The sequence below is a fragment of the Myripristis murdjan genome, chromosome 20 (genome assembly GCF_902150065.1).
Source record: "Myripristis murdjan chromosome 20, fMyrMur1.1, whole genome shotgun sequence".
In the NCBI taxonomy this organism is placed as follows: Eukaryota; Metazoa; Chordata; class Actinopteri; order Holocentriformes; family Holocentridae; genus Myripristis; species Myripristis murdjan.
The window spans coordinates 947,225-967,323 of record NC_043999.1 but is presented as its reverse complement, the minus strand read 5'-3'; the positions used below and the strand labels follow the sequence as shown (position 1 = coordinate 967,323).

Below are 20,099 nucleotides of genomic sequence, written 5' to 3'. Positions count from 1 at the left end.
GCATGCAGAGACACCGCGGCTGTCAAACTGATGGATTCACCAGAAAAAAATTACTTTCAACGGCTTGAAACGGCTCGAATTGTGTGTGTGTGTGTGTGTGTGTGTGTGTGTGTGTGTGTGTGTGTGTGTGTGTGTGCAGGCTTTAGCGCTAAGATAAAAATCAAATCCCCTCCTGCTGTTCGTCTCCTCTTACAGGATGAACCACAAACCAACAGAAACACTTCAGAATATAAACAGTAATAAAGTTAATTTTCACACACACACACACACACACACACACACACACACACACACGCAGGTTGAAAACGAGCAGAAAGCGCTGATGAAGAGGAAAAGCTGTTAACGTGTCTGTCACTTTTTATTAAGAACAAACCAGCGAGGAAATCCATTTCCTGCTCCCAGAAACGCATTGTTGGCAAGAACAGAGCGCTTTAATGTACACAGCAGGCCAACACACACACACACACACACACACACACACACACACACACACACACACACACACACACACACACACACACACAGGGCAGCTGATTTATTAATGATGAACTCAGAATAATTCAGTGTTAGCAGTGAAATCAGTGACCTGGAACAGGAGCTGAACACAAAACACAACACAAAGACTGACTGACTGACTGACTGACTGACTGACTGACTGACTGACTGACTGACTGACTGCTGACTAATTGACTGATCGATCAATTGATTGACTGACTGATTGATACGCTTGTAGGTTAGGAAATTGGGTTGTTTTTATTTATATTGTTCATGTGTTTATTTTTCATCTTATTGTTACTGTTACTGCATTTTCATTCAACCTTTATTTATTCTCAAACGGACACTGAGGTTACCCTCATTTTCAAAGCCGTCGAGTTTACAAGCTCATTAAAAACAAAATAACACATCCATATAATAAGAAAATCATTTAAAACAAATACAATCAGAAACACAGTGTTCTGAGATTTTGGCTCCGCCCCAGTGACAACAACAACAACAACAACACCTTCATCTTATTCTTTATTCTTTATTTTTTATCTTTTATTCTTTATTCTTTATTCTTTATTTTTTATCTTTTTTTATTGATTTATTTAATCTGTAATCTGTGGATACTGCTGAAAAACTGCGAATTTCCTGCGGGATGAATAAAGTATCTATCTATCTCTATCTATTTCGACAGCACTTTTATAAAAACCTACAGCTGCAGAGCGCTTCACAGAAATAATAAAATACAGCAAAACAAAATAAGATGCACGTGGTGACGAGAAGCTGTTTGGAAAAGTCGAGCCTCCAGTCTGACCTATCAGAGCGCAGAGCGACGGATCAATCGATTTGCAATAATCAGCCAATAAACATCGGTGATCGGTCCGCTCTCTGGTCTTGGTTTCTCAGCCTGATGCTTCCTGAACGTTAACCGAGCCGCTCTGATCCTGAAACTTTCCTCGCCTCGGTATACATTTTTATCTAAAGCTGAAATTTAGCCACTTCTGGAAAAGGAAAGTTAAATTTGTGTACGTCGGCATAAAAAGACAAATTCATGTTATGCATGAATAAAATGGACGATTCACATCCACGGACACAAATCTGTGGGTTACATTTCGTGACTATTGCACAAACTCTAACAAGGCATTTTTTTTCAGCTGCTAATCTAATCTGATAATCTGCGTGGTGCATCATCCCAGCTCACCCAGCTCCTGGCGTGTGCACCAGTGCCGATTAGTAAGCGCCATCACACAAATAATCCAGGAATTGGGGGCTCCCTCAGAATTTGGTCACAGTTTAAGGTCCATTTTAAACACAAGAAACCGTTTTTGTCACGTCCTGTTCTAGCCGACCGCTGCTTCCCTCCCTCTGTCATGGATCTAAGCCATGGAGAGGTAAAGGCTTCACATGTAAAGATGGTGCTTTCATCTCATTTGAACATTTAAAGGTGCGTCACAATAAGATAAGATAAGATAAGATAAGATATTCCTTTATTAGTCCCACGGTGGGGAAATTTCACGTATTACAGCAGCAAAGTGGATAGCAAGATATGAAGCATAATTTACACTATAAACAGTATAAACAGATAATAAGTACCAAAGAGCAATATAAACATTATAAACAAGGAATGTAGAAAAATACTATATGAATTCCAAATAGTCATTTTTTCAGGAATCTGCAGGTTCGAAACGTCATGAGGACACGCCTCTCACCTTCCTGAACTCCCACAGAAGAGGACTGGCTTGACAACGGTGTTAGCAGGGAACAGCAAACAAAAGGCTTTGTCTCATTCGTGTATGACACAGTCCAAACAGGGGCCTCTCCCTCCCTTCACCGTATAGCAGTGAACTAATCCGCATGCTTTTGTGCTTTCTAATTTGGCTTCTCTTCCTCGAGCTCTTGCCTATTTAACCTCACGGCCCAGGGACTACAGCTGAAAATTAGCTTTGGCTAACACTGACACATTTACAGCTGTTGCAGATGTTAATTCATGTGTACTGTCCCTGCTCAAATAAAGTCTAAAGTAAAGTAAATGGGAGGAGGATCTTAACCTGCAGATACCAGATGTGACCTGGAAGCTGGCGATGAGCAGGATGAACACATCCTCTGTTGTTTCAGAGATGGTCTGATTCAGCTCAAAATACTCCACAGAATACAGCTTAGCCGGAGCAGACTAGTGGCGCTTTTCCACGAGTACCTACTCAGCTCGACTCGACTCGACTCGGTTTGTAAGGTTTTCCATCACTTGGTAGTACCTGGTAGCAGATCATAAAGTTTCATCTGTATCAGACACGAAACAGGTTTCTTCTTACCTTACATGTTTCGGCGGTAAGCTTCTGCCTTCATCAGAGGTGTCACTAGGTGGTGTGTGACGTGTCTTTATCAGCTGATGTTACGCTTAGAGGCGTGGCCGACCTGTCAAATTTGACAGGTCGGCCACGCCTCTTGCCGTCACTCCGCTGCTTGAGTACGCTGTCCCAGGTTGTGGAGAGCATGTCGGCCCCCTCGTCCCAGTTCATTGTTGTTTGCGCTCGTTTTCTGATCTCCACCGCCTCCATTATCCAGCGCTGCTGTTTGTTGTCTTGACGAGCAATAGAAGAACAGGCACTGCGGGAGAATTTAAAGTCGGCAATGGCAGACCGTTGCAAACGGGAAAATCACATTATGGATTGGGAGAAGACAAAAGTCATCCGCACTCAAGACAGGCAAATTTTCCAGGTAGGCTATGCCTCTAAGCGTAACATCAGCTGATAAAGACACGTCACACACCACCTAGTGACACCTCTGATGAAGGCGGAAGCTTACCGCCGAAACATGTAAGGGAAGAAGAAACCTGTTTCGTGTCTGAGATGAAACTTTATGATCTATATAAAGTGCAGAAAGGAAAAAAAAAAAAAAACGGCAACAGCGACCGTGCGCATTGATTGTCACTGAAGTTGGTAAAGTCGGAAAATGGCAAGCAAACCGGCACCGTGATCAAATGAAGACGTGGAGACTTTTCTGAGCTCGGCGGCGGCCCAAAGAATCCAGAGGGAGCTGGACGGTGCGTCGTGTTGCTATGACGACTCCACCCACGGCGAGGAGGGACTCAATTGTAATGGAAAACCACCGAAACCGAGTCGAGGCGAGTAGAGTAGAGCCGAGTCGATCCGAGTAGGTACTAGTGGAAAAGCGCCATAGCTAAGCTCTATCCAAACACTGACCCGAGCTGTGGAGGACGTCAGCAGCCCGAGGCCGCCCTCAGTCACATGTTTGGGTCGAGCTCGAGGCTGAGCTCTTTCTGGTTCCCCATCTTTGACACCATTTCTTATTTTGTCAGAAAGAGATTAGCCCTAAGCCAATAATGGCAATATTTGGTACTGCACCTGAAGGGATTACACTTTCAACAAATCAAGCAGATGCTGTTGCTTTCACTTCGCTCCTCACCAGGAGATTCATCCTTGTCAAATGGAAGACACATAAACGCTGACTCGAGGAAGTAAGGTTGGAGAGACTGAGGTACTCCTCTCGAGGCTGTACTAAAAAACTCTATAAGGTGTGGCAACCATTGAGGGGGGGGGGGGTAGTAAATGGGGATAACTGCGTGGAGGAGGCTTTTGGTCGTGGTGATGCATCACAATTCTCTGGAAGTCTCTCCTGCTTCCAGACAGCCGGCCTGAGTCTGAGTCAGTGTCAGACCAGAACAAAGGCACGAGGATGTTGTGTTTGCCTCTGAAACCACGATGAACAAAAACAATGACGGATGATGACACGGCAAAATCTGTCAACCCAAACCCACACATGGCGAGCAGAAAGCCCTGGCGTGTTGCGAGACGCCTCGCTGCTGTGGCGGTAAACTCTGCCGATCCGCCGGCTCATGCCTCCTCCAGCTGCTGATCTGTAACTGTAATATTCCAGGTGAAGCTGGAGGAACACACCTGCTGACTGTCAGCGTCGTGCTGCTTCAGGCGCTTCAGGCACCTGAGAGCCGCCCACGACATCCACCGCCTGCTCCGTGGAACTGCTTATCGATTGACTGATTGACTGATTGACCGATTGACTGATTGACGGATTGACTGGTTTGGTTCTCATTGACTCCGTTTACATGCTCACCATATTCTGATTCAGGTCAATATTCTGGTTAAGGTCATATTCTGAATAAGGTGTTTATATGCGCTGCTGCAACTGGAATATTCTGTTTACATGTTACTTGGCATGTTCCTGTGTTTATGTATGTAATGTAACACTCAACCTGCGGGAGGCAGCAATGCGCCTATAGGAGTCTGGTCTGCCGGAAATACAGAAGAAGAAGAAGAAGAAGAAGAAGAAGAAGAAGCTGTCTCTATTTCTGTGTTTTCTCCCATCAATGTCCTCCATGATACTGAAGTGTTTGCTCAGCTGAAGGCAGACTGCGGTCTCCTGGCTTTGGCTGCTGTTCCCCCCCCGCTTGCAGTAACCATAGCAACAAAGACGCCGCAGGATTCCTTGTGAATCGAGCGTGCACAGACGTGACTGAATATTCCGGTACGGGGCGTTTTCAGATTAAGGCGTTTACATGGCACAATATTCCGGTTAGAACAGGCACATGTCAGGAGTCTGATTGGGAATATTCTCCAACCGGAATATGACCTTAATCTGGTTCGGTGTGTTCACATGACTCGTGTGCAACCGGAATATTGAGGATATTCTGGTTAATACAGGAATATGGTGTGCATGTAATTCATTCAGGTTCCTCCTCCCAGCTGAGCGTCGTGCTGAAGCTCTAACCTGACCCCCGTCCTCGAGGTAGCTCTTTACTGCCAGCGTCTACAGAGGTTATTGTCTCCATATTGTTGCACATAATAAGTTTATATTTGTGGTTTTGATATGTTTTTTTTTTCACTTTCATGTTTAATAAAGCCTTTGCCATTTATCTTGACCAGTCACCCGTGTCTGTCATGTTACCTAAGAGGATCGTTTGCTTTTATTTCGTCTGTGTTGAGACAGAGGAGCAGGAGAGGCTCTCACGCCTCCTCTTAGTGGGGCAGATAACTGCATTTTTTCATGGAAATCGTTCAAATGTGGATACAAGCGCCAAAATTTGCACAATTACTCAATGGATATTGCTCTTTCAATAAAAAACGTTAGCCATCGCAAAAAACCCTCATAACAGCCACGGCAGCCATTTTAATTTCCGCCATAGCCAAATTATATATTTTGCAAAATATCTCCTGAACAACATATCATAACACAGAAAGGATGATGTCTATACCTATGTTTTGATGGGCAACGATTACAATGATACCACTGACAACATCAATGAATGCCTCATGACCGCAATGGTGACCATTTTGCCTTCCGCCATAACTTAATTATGTATTTTGCCTCATATCTCTTGAACCAAACATGATACATTAAAAGAAATGATGTCTACTCCCATGTTTTGATGGTCAGTGATAACAATGATACCATATACAACACCATAATCTATTCAGATCAATATATAATTCTACTGGTGGGGTCTAATGATGAGGGATGGAAATCCTAAAATTATCTGTGGGAGCAGAGAGGAAAAAGAGAGTATGGACGGTGAGGTGTGGAGCAGCTGATGTCATGTTAATAAGATGGTAATGTTATGGAAAGACCAGAACACTGCAGCTTTCCTCTGGGAGACAATCAGCAGCAGGAACAGGCAGCCGGCAAGATACAAGAGCAATATAAACCAATATAAAAAACTTCATACATAAATAAGAGAGTAACAGGATGTAACAGGATCTACCAGGTTGCCTTGATCGCAGTATTTTTCCCTTCTTTCATTGGTGTCATTTTTAATTTGTGTTGTATATGTGCTTTGGCAATGCCAGCAAGGCCCACTGGAACTGAACCAGAGGAGTGTGTGTGTGTGTGTGTGTGTGTTGCAGCACAGCCCGACCTGTTACACACACTCAGCTGATGAGTTCATGAATACACTGAAACAGTTTTATGTTTGGTTTAAATAAACTAAGCAGCACTTTGAAAGAATATTTGTTGATTTCATTTTGTTATCCCAAATCTCTGAATCAAAAAATTATATTTTATGCAAGTAAGACAAAATACAGGGAACATTAGAAAAGGTTTTTTTTCTTTTTCTTTTTTTTTCTCCCTGATGTACAAACCGAACCAAACCCAAATAAATATTCTGGAGGGGGGAAACTTTTTTTTTTTTTTTTTTTTAAATTAAAATGTACAAGAAAAAAAAAATCAGAAAAATTGTTTTTTCCTTTACTCTTTAGTGAAGGAAGCCGGCGTATCAGTGCCACTGGAGGGCAAACAAAAAAGGGAGCCAGGGAAGAGGAAAAACAAAAAATCGAGATCATAAAGTCACAAATTTAGGTGACAAAAAAAAAAAAAAAACAGTGACAGTTGTTCAGTCAGAAGGAAATCCTGCTGGTCTGAGTCCAGAACCCCAACCTCCTCCTCAGCATCTGGACTCTGAAGAGACGTTGCTGTGACTTGGGCCGATTCAGAAGAAAACAATCTGCTGATTCTGGGCTCAGATCAGCAGGATCTCCTTGTTCCTGTAGGATCTGCTGAGGGGATCAGCTGCAGGCCTGAGACACGGCCAGCAGGGGGCAGCACATGAGGAACCTTCAGAAGTAGAACAGGATAAGAAGGAAAAATAGAAAATTCTGTGTTCTTTCTTGTAAATTTACAATTTCAATCTCAGAAATTCTGCGTTTTTTTTTTGTTTTGTTTGTTTGTTTTTTGTTTTTTTTGGAGTATTAGCGCCCCTCCCCTCCTGGCTCCATGTGTTTTCTCTCCCTCTGTGGCCCTAATGCGCCGCCGTACCGGCTGACACGGAGCGATTCTGTCAGAAAAATATGGTGATGTGTGATTTTGTCCATATATGGAGCAGCCCGGAGCTTAGAGTAGGGAGAAAGTGAGGGAAACACACACACACACACACACACACACACACACACACACACAGCGAGAGAGAGAGAGAGAGAGAGAGTGTGTGTGTGTGTGTGTGTGTGTGTGTGTGTGTGTGTGTGTGTGAGAGAGAGAGAGAGAGAGAGAGAGAGAGAGAGAGAGAAAGTGAGAGTGAGTGAGTGAGTGAGTGAGAGAGAGAGAGAGAGAGAGAGAGAGAGAGAGAGAGAGAGAGAGAGAGAGTTTCTCCTCCTCCAGCGGAGACTCAGTCCAGTCCACTGCACCACTGCCGCCGCTGCTGCGTCCCGGACTATGGAGGAAACCTTACATCTCAAGTTGGACTGAAACAAACAAACAAACAAACAAACAAACAAACAAACAAACCGAAGTAAACTCCCGAGCCGACACAAGCGGAGGAGCCACAGAGCCGCGGCCGGAGCGCGGAGCAGCGGAGGAGGAGGAGGAGGAGGAGGAGAGCCATGCGGGGCGGCGGAGCGGCGCTGCTCCTGCTGCTGCAGCTGCTGCGGGGCTGCGGCCGAGCGCACAGCCGGACAGGTAGGACCTCCGCCGGGCTCACCGCCCTGACCGGCCCGCCCGGGGCACCGCTGCCCGCCGCCGGCGCTCTGAGCCCGGGCAGGTTTCAGGCTGTGCTCCCTCTCCCTCTCTCTCTTTCTCTTTCCCTCAGTTTCATTCGGAAGTGAACGGCAGGAATCCCGTGGCGCATGTTAGACAGATACTGCTGCACCTCAGGAATACCACGTCCTGTCACGGAGTATTACTGCAGTATTACAGACTCATTACTGCAGTTCACAAAGTAGAATCGCTAGTGAGCTGTGGCTGTTGGAGAATAGGAACAGATTACAGATTTACCACAGGAAATATGGCAGCATTAAAATGTGAAAATGCAACAAAGCCTGTAACACCTCGAAAACACACCGTGACTTCCTGCTGTGAACATCACAGGGCCAGCAGGAGCTCCGAGTGCGACGTGTATCAAGAGAGTGAAGTTATTACAAACTCACTGCGGACGGTTCAGTCCCTGTAATAATATCATAGAAATATTACAGCGATTCTACCTGAGATAAACTGCAGCATAAAGTTCGATAAAGTCATTAAAAACTGTTTTAGAGACAATAAACAAGTCATTTCATAAGGCAGGAGAGAAAAATGACCTCGTTGAGTGCAGTTTAACATCAAACTGTAAACCCGGTTTCGGTTCCTGTGTGAATATTACAGGAACACCGCAGCAAATAAACTGTAAAGAGGGGAAAATGGGAGGAAAAGCAAGGAAAAACGAGGCGCAGACACATGAAAGGCCTGCAGGATTATCACAGAGTTACCACAGCAAGGCGCTGGGAATATCATAAAAATACCATAAGAGACGCGGTAGATGGTGGAGTTGCAGACACGTTTAAATTCCTATAGCAGCAATAAAAATAAATAAATAAATAAAAATTAAAAAATACCATAGAGATACTATAGGAGAGCAAGCATGCACATGGGTGTACAGTCAGTTTGCTGTTTTGTAGGACTATCTTAAAAATAAACCACAAGAGTCGCAATAAAGTGTTGCTGCGTTTTAACTCTATTTAAGAGTATTACTATTGGAATATTATAGGGTTTCTCAGTGAGTTATTAGCTGTGTGGTTATTATATTTATATACGAAATTAGGTATATAATCGGTAATGTGTTCAAGCTGGAAGGAGTTTATTTTGTTCCCTTATTTTTCTTTTTCCTCAGTTTTTCTTTCTGTACTTTTTGACATCTGATCCATCAGCCCGGTGTTTATTAATCCAGCTGATAAGATGAGCTCCGTGTTATTGGATTATAATTGAATTGAGTCTGGAGCTGCAGCATGTGGTTTTAGTCATCTGATAGTCTGCTTTTATTCTGATTTATTGTCCAAACGAGAGACTTTAATTGGAGTTTTTGCGGGAGGTTAACACCACAGCGTGTGTGTGTGTGTGTGTGTGTGTGTGTGTGTGTGTGTGTGTGTGTGTGAGCCGGGAGGAGGAGGCGGACCTGCCCAGCCCAGCACATTATTCATGTTAACACACATTCATGTGAGCCGTGTGGAGGAAATGATGTGCCAAATGTGTGTTTGTGTCTCCGGGCGCAGCGGCAGCAGGTAGAAGGGATTTACAGGAACAGGAACTCAGGTGGACGTGTCGGGGCTTCAGTTTGTGTTTTTCCAAAGTGATTAAAAGAAGCTTTTCCTCGGGGAAAGTTCAGTGTTTCGTGACTGAAAAGATTTCTTTGGTTTGTTTGGTTAGAGTGATTCTAACCACAGTCACACCTCGAGCCCCTGTCGCCGTGTTAGAAGGGCATTATAGGAAAACTGTTGTTGATATGAGAAATGTTGGAAGTGTGAGAGTGAGAGCTTCCAGGTGCGTACACCCTGAGAGAGAGAGGTTCTCCGAGGGTTCCTCAAAGCTCCCGCATGGCCAGTAGAACCTCCTGGTTGTTAGAGAACACACAGCCTCAGATCTCACAGTGTTTGCTGATGAACGTGGCGTTAAGTACTCTTTTCTTTTCTTTTCTTTTCTTTTCTTTTCTTTTCTTTTCTTTTCTTAATGAACCCACTTTCCCTGAACCCGCCGCATCTCTTTCTGCAGCTCTGAAGTGATTTCCTACATTTCCCAGAATTCCCTCTGAGTGAGGATGGAGTGAGAGAGAGGGAGAGAGAGAGAATATTCTGGTCTGTTGAGGCTGCAGCGTTGCATGCTGGAATAAAGTGGAATAAAACAGATAAAGTGATGCGGTGGTAAATGACACACCACTCTCAACCAATCAGATTGCTCGAACAGAAGCCTCTTTTGTGTGTGTGTGTGTGTGTGTGTGTGTGTGTGTGTGTGTGTGTGTGTGTGGCCGGTGTGTGTGTGTCTCGGTTCTCAGGTCAGACTGTCTGCTCGGTTTATTAGCAGGTGATCAGATCTGATTTGCGTGTCCAGACGTCACCAGCCTGTCTGCATGGGTTGCCGTGGTAACGGCGTAGGCGTCGATGTCTACACGTTGGTTTATCATCATGGAGGCAGGAGGACCGGAGCTCCGCCTCCTCGCCCTCCAAACTGCCTCGCCGTCGACTCGCGTCAGTTCAGCGACGGAGGAGGCTGAGGTTAATTAACGTATCCATGGTAACAGCAGCCGCCATCCTGCACTTCCGTCACGTTGAGCCGACGTCGGCGTTATGTGACGCGTTGCGAGTGACGTAACGGACACGAGACGTCCTGCTGGAGCGTCCAGACGGAGACGCAGCTGTACACGTCTGACCAGGATCACCTGCCGACGCTCCTCCACACCTGACCCGGATCTGACCTCCTGGATCTGACCTCCTGGATCTGACCTCCTGGATCTGACCTGCTGGATCTGACCTGCTGGATCTGACCTCCTGGATCTGACCTCCTGGATCTGACCTGCTGGATCTGACCTGCTGGATCTGACCTCCTGGATCTGACCTCCTGGATCTGACCTGACCTGGATCTGACCTGCTGGATCTGACCTGCTGGATCTGACCTCCTGGATCTGACCTCCTGGATCTGACCTCCTGGATCTGACCCGCACAGACCACATCAGAGTCAGTTTATTTGCCATTTGCAGCAAAACAAACCTCATTGGAAAACAATTGCGAGAGTCCACATTTAAGACTCAAGGCGCCGTGAGACGACAACTAGAAAAGGGAAAATAAAAGATAGAAACAGGTCGGTACATGAAGAGGACAGTAAGTAAATTATAAGGACAACGCCACCAGAGACGAGCCCACAGTCATCTGAAAGGATACAGAAATATAGAAAAGTGAGAACATCTGCAAAGATCATGTTGACCAAAAAGTGCCGAGCGTGCAGGAACATCAGGTGGACTCAGGTCAAAGGTCATGTAAGAAACTCTCAGTGAACCGAGAGGCAGAACATGTGATGGAGCGGCACCGTCTTCCAGGAGGGACGAGGACAAGAAGGACAAACAGAGCTCATCAAGACCAGGCAGGTCGGTGCCAAGGACTCTGTGAGCCAGATTACCCCCCCCCCCCCCCCCCCCCCCCCCCGGTCAGGGATTAGCGGTCCTGTGTGCGCACCGTGAGAGAAGAGGCGGGGACGCTCTCGATGACGCACAAAGATCAAAGTTCACATCAGACAGTTTTTAGTCAGGTTTTTTTTTTTTTTTTTTCTCGGCTGTTTAAACTGTTCATATTTCTATTTTTTATATATTCCTTGTTTATAGTCTATATATTGCTTGCTGCTATTTATCATCTGTTTATACTGTAAATTTGCACATTGTCCACATCTATGCACATTGGATACATCAATGCACACTGTTTTTTTTTTTTTTTTTTTTTTTTTTTTTGGTTTTATATCATCTATTTATCAGCTATTTATCATCTGTTATGCTGTAAATTTGCACATTGCCCACATCTATGCACATTTTATACATTGATGCACACTGTTTTTTTGTTTTTTTGCACATTGGGTACTTAGATCTTTAGATCTCGAGCGTCATCTTTTATTCTTTATTTTTGATTTACTTAATCTTGTACTCTGTGGATACTGCTGAAAACTGTGAAATTTCCTTTGGGATGAATAAAGTATCTATCTATCTATCTATCTATCTATCTATCTATCTATCAGATCTTTCAGTTTGTGAAGGAAAAGCGGCTGCACAGGTTTTTAACGGTGATGCTGGTGCTGTGGAGCCCAGCTGAGGCCGTCTGAGACAGCTGGCCTGCGGTCTGAGCAAACACCACCCAGGGGTTCAGAGGATACCGCTGGGGTTATCGTTGATTCGTTATTATTTTAATTATTATAAATTAATTTTTATGCGTTGTTACGAGCAGAGCCAGGTGGAAACATCTGTCTGACTCTGTGTCGGTGATTTCGGGACGCAGCTCCTCTCTGTTTTCTGTCTCAGCCCCCCACATTCACCAGGATAAAGGCGGGTTACCTGTGCATTGTGGGAGTTATCGGTGCGGCGCGAGCACATCTCTGACCAATCAGGTGGCTCGGCCGCGGCGAGCCGAGTGTTTTGTCTCCGGAGAGAACGACAGGATGAAGGAGTGAAGGAGTGAGGCAGGAAAACGCAGAGCCAGCACACACACTCCGTGTTGTCCATTGTGCTGCTAGTTAGCGGCTAATTAGACAAGGTGTGTGTGTGTGTGTGTGTGTGTGTGTGTGTGTGTGTGTGTGTGTGTGTGTGTGTGTGTGTTCAGATATAAGTGAAAACAGCTGACTGCTCTTTCTCTTTGTCTTGTCAACAATTTGAAAACAAGGATGGAGGGTCTCCTCATGACTGTGTGTGTGTGTGTGTGTGTGTGTGTGTGTGTGTGTGTGTGTGTGTTCCAGCACCTCGGCTTGCATCATCAGGACAAAAACCACCTTGTGTTGCTTCTTAACAACAAGTATCTTACATGCTGACACGCTGCTGACCCGTGTGTGTGTGTGTGTGTGTGTGTGTGTGTGTGTGTGTGAGACATGCCAGTGTGATGTGATTTTCCCTGTTTGAATAGGTGGTTTTGTTGAGTGTTCAGGCTGTAAACAGACAGAGAAGACAGCGACACAAGTACAGAGACAAATGTGAAAATGTTAAAAAACAAACAGATATTAAACAAACAGATTTTAAACAAACAAATATTAAACAAACAAATATTAAACAAACAGATATTAAACAAACATATTAAACAAACAAATATTAAACACTGTAAATGGACACATGTAAATTAAAGTTTTGTATGAACACATTACTGAGAAGATTAAAGTGACTACTAAATGTTGATAATGGATTATTTTTGATGTTTGAATCAAGCAGACAGTTATTGTTATGAATGAAATGATGTGGCGACAAAATGTTACAAATAGATCAGTAAAACAAATTGTACAGAGATTAACATGATGCATAAATGTTTCAAAATGTTTGGGTAATTTGGTTCCTGAATGTTGTACAAAAATAAAAGTGACTCCTAAACATGGACCAGTAAATATGGCCGCTAAATATCATAAAAAAGATAAATAGTTTCTAAATGTGAAAAGATCAAAGGGGCTGTTAAATGTTGCAGAAATAGATAACACTTCACAATAAGAGTACAACAATTAACGTTAAGTAACGTTAGTTAATGTCGTAATAGCTAATGATTATTATGGCATTTACTAATGTTAATAATATTTACAATAACCCTTAAATAACATATAAATTAATACCTTAGCATGAACAGCATTAGTACATGATTCTTCGACACATTAGTTAACAGTTAGTTACCTGTTACTTAATGTTTATTACCTGTTACTTCATGTTTATTACCTGTTACTTCATGTTTATTATCTGTTACTTCATGTTTATTACCTGTTACTTCATGTTTATTACCTGTTACTTCATGTTTATTACCTGTTACTTCATGTTTATTATCTGTTACTTCATGTTTATTACCTGTTACTTCATGTTTATTACCGTCACTTCATGTTTATTACCTGTTACTTCATGTTTATTACCTGTTACTTCATGTTTATTACCGTCACTTCATGTTAATTACCTGTAACTTCATGTTTATTACCTGTTACTTCATGTTTATTACCTGTTACTTCATGTTTATTACCTGATACATGTTTATTACCTGATACTAAAATAAAAGTGATGATGAAATATGTTTCAATCAAAGTGTTTAGTAAATGTAAAAAGGTAAAAGTTGTAGTTTAATGTCAGCAGCTTTCAGATTAAAGAGAACATCCTGATAAACAACCTGACCTTCACACACACACAGCTGTAATACACTGTGTATGTGTGTGTGTGTGTGTGTGTGTGTCCTGTCAGCTATGCTTGAGGCGTTATTCCCATTCACCCTGACTTTTAATGTCATAATGACCTTCAGGGAGAGAGAGAGAGAGAGAGAGAGAGAGTGTGTGTGTGTGTGTGTGTGGGAGGGCAGCTCGTCACACAGTGTGCTGAGCAGTACTTGCTGAACGCTGAATGCTCTGAGCCTCGTTCCAAGTCCAGATTCAAATCCTCTTTTTGAATTTCTCAGTTGTGGAAGTTCCCACCGGCATGTGAACGCACCGCCAGTACTGGGCCTTACAAGTTTTTTTTTTTTTTTTTTTTTTTCCCCGGTTCCCAAGATCCTTTGATCTCATCTTCAGAGTTCAAATCTTGTTTTTCTTCCAACAAGGTAAAAAATATCCACCACTGAGATGAAGTAATCTGAGATAATCCCACGGGTCTCCAGGTCACTTTCACTTGATTCAGAATTTTTTTCTGAGAGGAAATCTTAATGTGTTGAAATGAGGCAGACCAAGAAAATGACACTTGATTCAAGAAAAATCTGGATACAAGTTGATTAGAGTTGGAAATGAATGGGATTATCTCAGATTATCTCATCCCACTGGCAGATTATTAGCCTTGTTGGAGGAAAAAACAGGTTTGAACTGTTCCTGTGTGTCCTGCACCTTATTGTGGTGTGTGTGTGTGTGTGTGTGTGTGTGTGTGTGAGTGTGAGAGTGGGGGGGCTGCCTGGTATGTGAGGAATGTCAGTCATGCTGCTGGGACCTGCTGGCCTCACAGATTATAAACTCCAATCTCCAGACCCAGACCTGGTCAGTGAACGCCACCTCACGCACACACACACACACACACACACACACACACACACTCTAGACTCTGTTACACTCTGATGTAAAATGATGGGCCTGCTGTCTGTTGTGGGCGGCTTCCTGCACAGCGCTGGAGTTTCCGTGACGGCCCTGAAGGCAACACGCAGGCTGTTTCGGTGCGGGACGGGTGGGATGTGGGGCTCGGCTCAAACACGACTGCCTGCCGGGGTCAGGTCAGACAAAAATATGTGGCCCAATCTGTGCTCTAACACACACACACACACACACACACACACACACACACACACACACACACACACACACACACAGTCAAACAACCAAAACAGCAGTATTTACAGTAACCAAACTGAAACTGAGCGACACCCAGAAAACACAAATCACTCAGCTGTGTGTGTGTGTGTGCGTGTGTGTGTGTGTGTGTGTGTGTGTGTGTGAGAGTGTGTGTGTGTGTGTGTGTGTGTGTGTGTGTGTGTGTGTGTGTGTGTGTGCGTGTGAGGTTTTTATACCTAATCCGAATCTTTCTCTAATTGTAACATAAAGTACTTTTGTTGATACTTTGGGGTAAAAGTACCCCACAGTGGGTACTTTGGGGTACTTTGGAGGTACTTGTGAGTACTCTTTTGGGTTGTCTTTGGTACTTTGAGGTGCAGTAAGATAACTGAGCGTTCTGGGTACTTTGTTGTACTTTTGTGTTCAGCAGCTCTGAGTACTTTCTGCTAATTGTTTGAGTACCTCGGGCACTTTAGGGTACTTTTTCTAAATCATTCTTTGGGGTATTTTTTTAATACTCACACAATTCTGGGTACTGTCGGTACTTTTTTCTTATTGAGTACTTTAAGGTACTTTTTAGTAACTAAGCGTTTTTGGGTCTGGGGTTCTTGAGGGTAACTTAATGCTTCTAGATACTTTTTCTATATACTTTCTTAGTGTTTAAGCACTTTGGGGTACTTTTTAGTACCAACAAACTTTTGAATAGTTTTTGCTGATTGAGTACTTAGGGGTACTTTTTAGTACCAACAAACTTTTGAGTACTTTTTACTGATTGAGTACTTTCGGGTACTTTTTAGTACCAACAAACTTTTGAGTACTTTTTACTGATTGAGTATTTTGGGGTACTTTTTAGTACCAACAAACTTTTGAGTACTTTTTACTGGTTGAGTACTTTGGGGTACTTTTTAGTGCCAACAAACTTTTGAATACTTTTTACTGATTGAGTACTTTCGGGCACTTTTGGATAGTCTGGGTATTAAATGAATTCCTCTGGGTACTTTTGGGTACTTTATCTTGAGTATCTGAGTACTTTGTGGTACTTTTTAGTAACCAAGCACTCTTTGAATACTTTGGGTACTTTGTGGTCATGAGGAGTCGAGTACTGAAGTAAAATTACTGACTTCAAAAATACTTGAAGAACAAAGTACACAAAAAGTTCCTCAGTTTGTAAATGTAATCAGTTACTTTCAGGATGTCTGCTCTCACAGGCGGGATCAGCAGCTTCCTGCTCTGCCACACACACACCCACACACCCACACACACACACACACACACACACACACAGACACACACACATACACACACACACACACACACACACACACACACACACACACACACACAGCTGCTGTCAGGAGCTTCAGTGTTTTTCCTGCAGCTTTTACCTGACAGACGGACAAGTAGAGTCTCGCTCTGACCCCGAACAGGCCGCTGCAGGCAGGACACACACGCGCACACACACACACACACACACACACACACACACACACACACACACACACACACACACACACGCACACACACATTAAAGCATGCATGGAAAAATACATGGGCATGCTGTACACGTGCATCTAAAACACAAACACAAACAAATGTGTGCTTGTACACATAACAACACACACACACACGTACACAGACACGTACACACACACACACACACACACACTAAAGCATGTATTAATACAAACACACGCGAAACACAAAATACCTGATGCAAACTAAACACACACACACACACACAGTGTGTTGCCTCACTGCACATGTACACACTTGCAGTTATAGAGGCAGACAAATCACCAATTACATACACAACCACACACACACACACACACACACACACACACACACACACACACAGAAATGGGAGTGTATAAAAATGTTACGGTGACATTAAAGACATTTTCATGCACATTTTCCACTTAAGTCAGATTTTGCTCAGATATGGGGAGCAGCCTGTGTGTGTGTGTGTGTGTGTGTGTGTGTGTGTGTGTGTGTGTGTGTGTGTGTGTGTGTGCGTGTGTGTGTGTGTGTGTGTGTGTGTGTGTGTGGCTGTCAGTCAGCATAATTACATGGTAACCGACCATTTCCCAGAAGCATCTTCAAAGTTCAAATCTTGTTTTTCCTCCAACAAGATTAAAAAAGATCCACCAGTGGGACGAGCTAATCTGAGATAATCCCATTGTGTCTCACCCTCAGGAGCTCCCAAAAATACTTGATGTTTTATTTCACCTTTCCTCTCGTGGGTCAGGCCTGCAGGCGGCCACCTCATCACATTCTACTCTTACTTTACTTTTTGAGTTTTTTCTCATAATTTTACAACTTTAATCTCAGATTTTTTTTCAGACAATCTCAGATTTTGTTTCTCATAAATTTGTGGGTTATTTTCTTGTAAATATACCGCTTTAATCTCAGAGAATATCTGGGTTTTTTCTGATAAATTTTTGACTTTAGTCTGGAAAATTCTGACTTTTTTTTCTTGGATTATTCTTCGACGGCTACGGCTGCTGCTTTTGCTTTTTTTTTTTTTCAAACCGGCATTTCAAAGCGGCGGCGGCGGCGGCAGTCCAGACGTTAGTTGGGATTTATTGCTGGATTACCAAAGTGGGAAAAGTCCTGTATCAGACTCTCCCTGTGTTAAGAGAGATAACCGCAGAAAGTCTGAAGTAACACTTTAAAGGGGCAGTTCACCCATTTTGAAACATTTGCATTTGTCATGTAGATTAGATTAGATTAGATTAGATTAGATTAGATTGTACTGTCACTGCACAAAGTAGCAGTACTAAGACAATGAAATGCAGTTTAGCATCTAACCAGGAGTGCAAAAACAAAACAACCACAGAAAGTGCAGTGAATATAAATATGTGTGTGTTTAATGTGTATTACAGTATTTACAGTGTGAATATGAACAGTAAGCAGAGCACAGTATGATCTCTGCAATCCAGTGAGATAATGATAATAAATAGTACATAATTAATAAATGTAAGAACATGAATAGTATATACAGTTTGGAGATATTATACACAGACATGATATGAACAGTTTGGCATGAAAACGTCCAAGTTTGTTTTCTTCAAGACCAAAACCTGCTGACTTCATGTTTCTCAGCTGCTTCACACATTCCTGCAGGTCTGCTCAGTCATTCCTGTGTGTGTGTGTGTGTGTGTGTGTGTGAGAGAGAGAGAGAGTGAGAGAGAGAGAGAGAGAGGCCACTGTGTTCCCTGTTGTGTCTGGTCAGCCTGCAGCACAGCGCTGCGTCTGTCTCAGCCTCTTCATCAATATCATCATCATCATCATCAGTGTTCACTTGTTTTGTCAAACATCATGAGAACCAGATGAGACCAGGTTCACACACATACACACACACACACACACACACACACACCCCTCTCCTCTTCAGATTCAAAAATAAAAATGACCTGAAAATCTGAAACGAGTAAAAGGTGATGACAAAAAAAGACGAGGCTTAACAGAAAACAGAAAAGCCATTTTAATATTTAAAAACCTGAATAATAATAAATTTATTTCACAAAAAAAAACAGAATATGACTTTTCTGGCAGCAGCGTGCTGTCTGCAGGGAGCAGCTGTCGCTGTGTAATCTGATGCAGCCTTTCTCTCCTCGAGACAGCAGCTAATCCACCCCTCATTTCAGATTAAAAGCCCCCTCGTTGTCACGGTGACGGATGACGAGCCCGACTCTCTTAAGATCAGCTTTGCAGGTTTTTTTTTTTTTTTTTTTTTTTCATGGAGCGTCATAAAGAAAAGTTCCAGTTTGTGACCTTCTTCCGCTCTGAAACAGCTGCACTCAGATCTCACTTCTCTGGTTACTGCTGTGATATTCTGTGGGATTAATGTGGATTAATTCATGTGAGTCCACCTCATGGGGCCTTTAAAGTGATCAAATGTAGAGATCATGTCTCTTAGTGATTTGTTTTTATGCTTCATATTGTTGCATATTGTTATATTAGATATTATATGACATGGTCTTCTATTTTTGACAGCATTAATTAAAGTTTATTCTCTTTTGGATTCTGTATTCTTCTGTGTTCTTGTCTCATGGGACCAAAGCAAACTGTCCCACGACCCGCTTCAGGACCCCGGCCCACAGATTGAACCCCTGTTGCCAGCAGCCCGGTGTCGCGGCGCGTCAATAACAGCACTTGACCGCCATTAAGCCTTTTCAGGGGTCAGCGATCAGAAAGCGCTTATTGATCTTTCGGCCTGTGAGGCTCTGACAGCAGATCTCAGAGCTGCTGTTTGTCGCGTGGCTGCGGGGAAGGTCGCCGAGCCAACGCCGCATCGATTCACATCTCACACGCTTCACTCACCGGCTTTTATCTGTTCATCTGTCCGCTGTTTTCTGACCTGCTGGTTATCGGCCTCCGTCCCCCTGCTCTGTGAACCACTCTTCAACAAAGATGGAGGGAACACAACACATTTTTTTTTATATGAATTTTATTTTACTCACCATTTAGTGCATACAAACAACTATATCCAGCAACAAACATACGTACAGTAGAGACAACAATAGCGACAGTAACAGTAACAACAAAGAACAAAAAACATGAAATAAACAAGTAAGCAGAAAAAAAAGAAAACACAACACAACAAAAGCAAAACAAACAAACAAAAACAACAACAAAAACAAAGCAAATAGGTGGCGTGATCCGTTTGGGTTTGGATTTCAGGGTCAGGGTTCCAGGACGGGTTTGCTTCGGTGTTATTGGTTCTTCCTGTCAGTATATCCACAAACACATACATTTAAAATCCCTTATTTATTTATTTATTTACTTACTTATTTATTTATTATTCTTTTCCCCCCTCCTCCTACCCCCTCAGCTACATGCCTATATTTGCCTATATTTGCTTATATTTGCTTATATTAATGTTGTGGCCTCAG

At 43.1% G+C, this 20,099-nt stretch overlaps 1 protein-coding gene across 1 annotated transcript in view; it reads left to right on the top strand.

Annotated features, from left to right (window-relative positions):
• The first annotated feature begins 7,612 nt into the window (after positions 1-7,612).
• LOC115378724 (melanoma receptor tyrosine-protein kinase-like) overlaps positions 7,613-20,099 on the top strand; it is a 53,349-nt gene continuing 40,862 nt past the window's right edge. Inside the window, exon 1 of the mRNA XM_030079183.1 lies at positions 7,613-7,902. Within this exon, the coding sequence (XP_029935043.1) occupies positions 7,827-7,902 (76 nt within the window). The 5' untranslated portion in view covers positions 7,613-7,826. The remainder of the gene's footprint in view (positions 7,903-20,099) is intronic.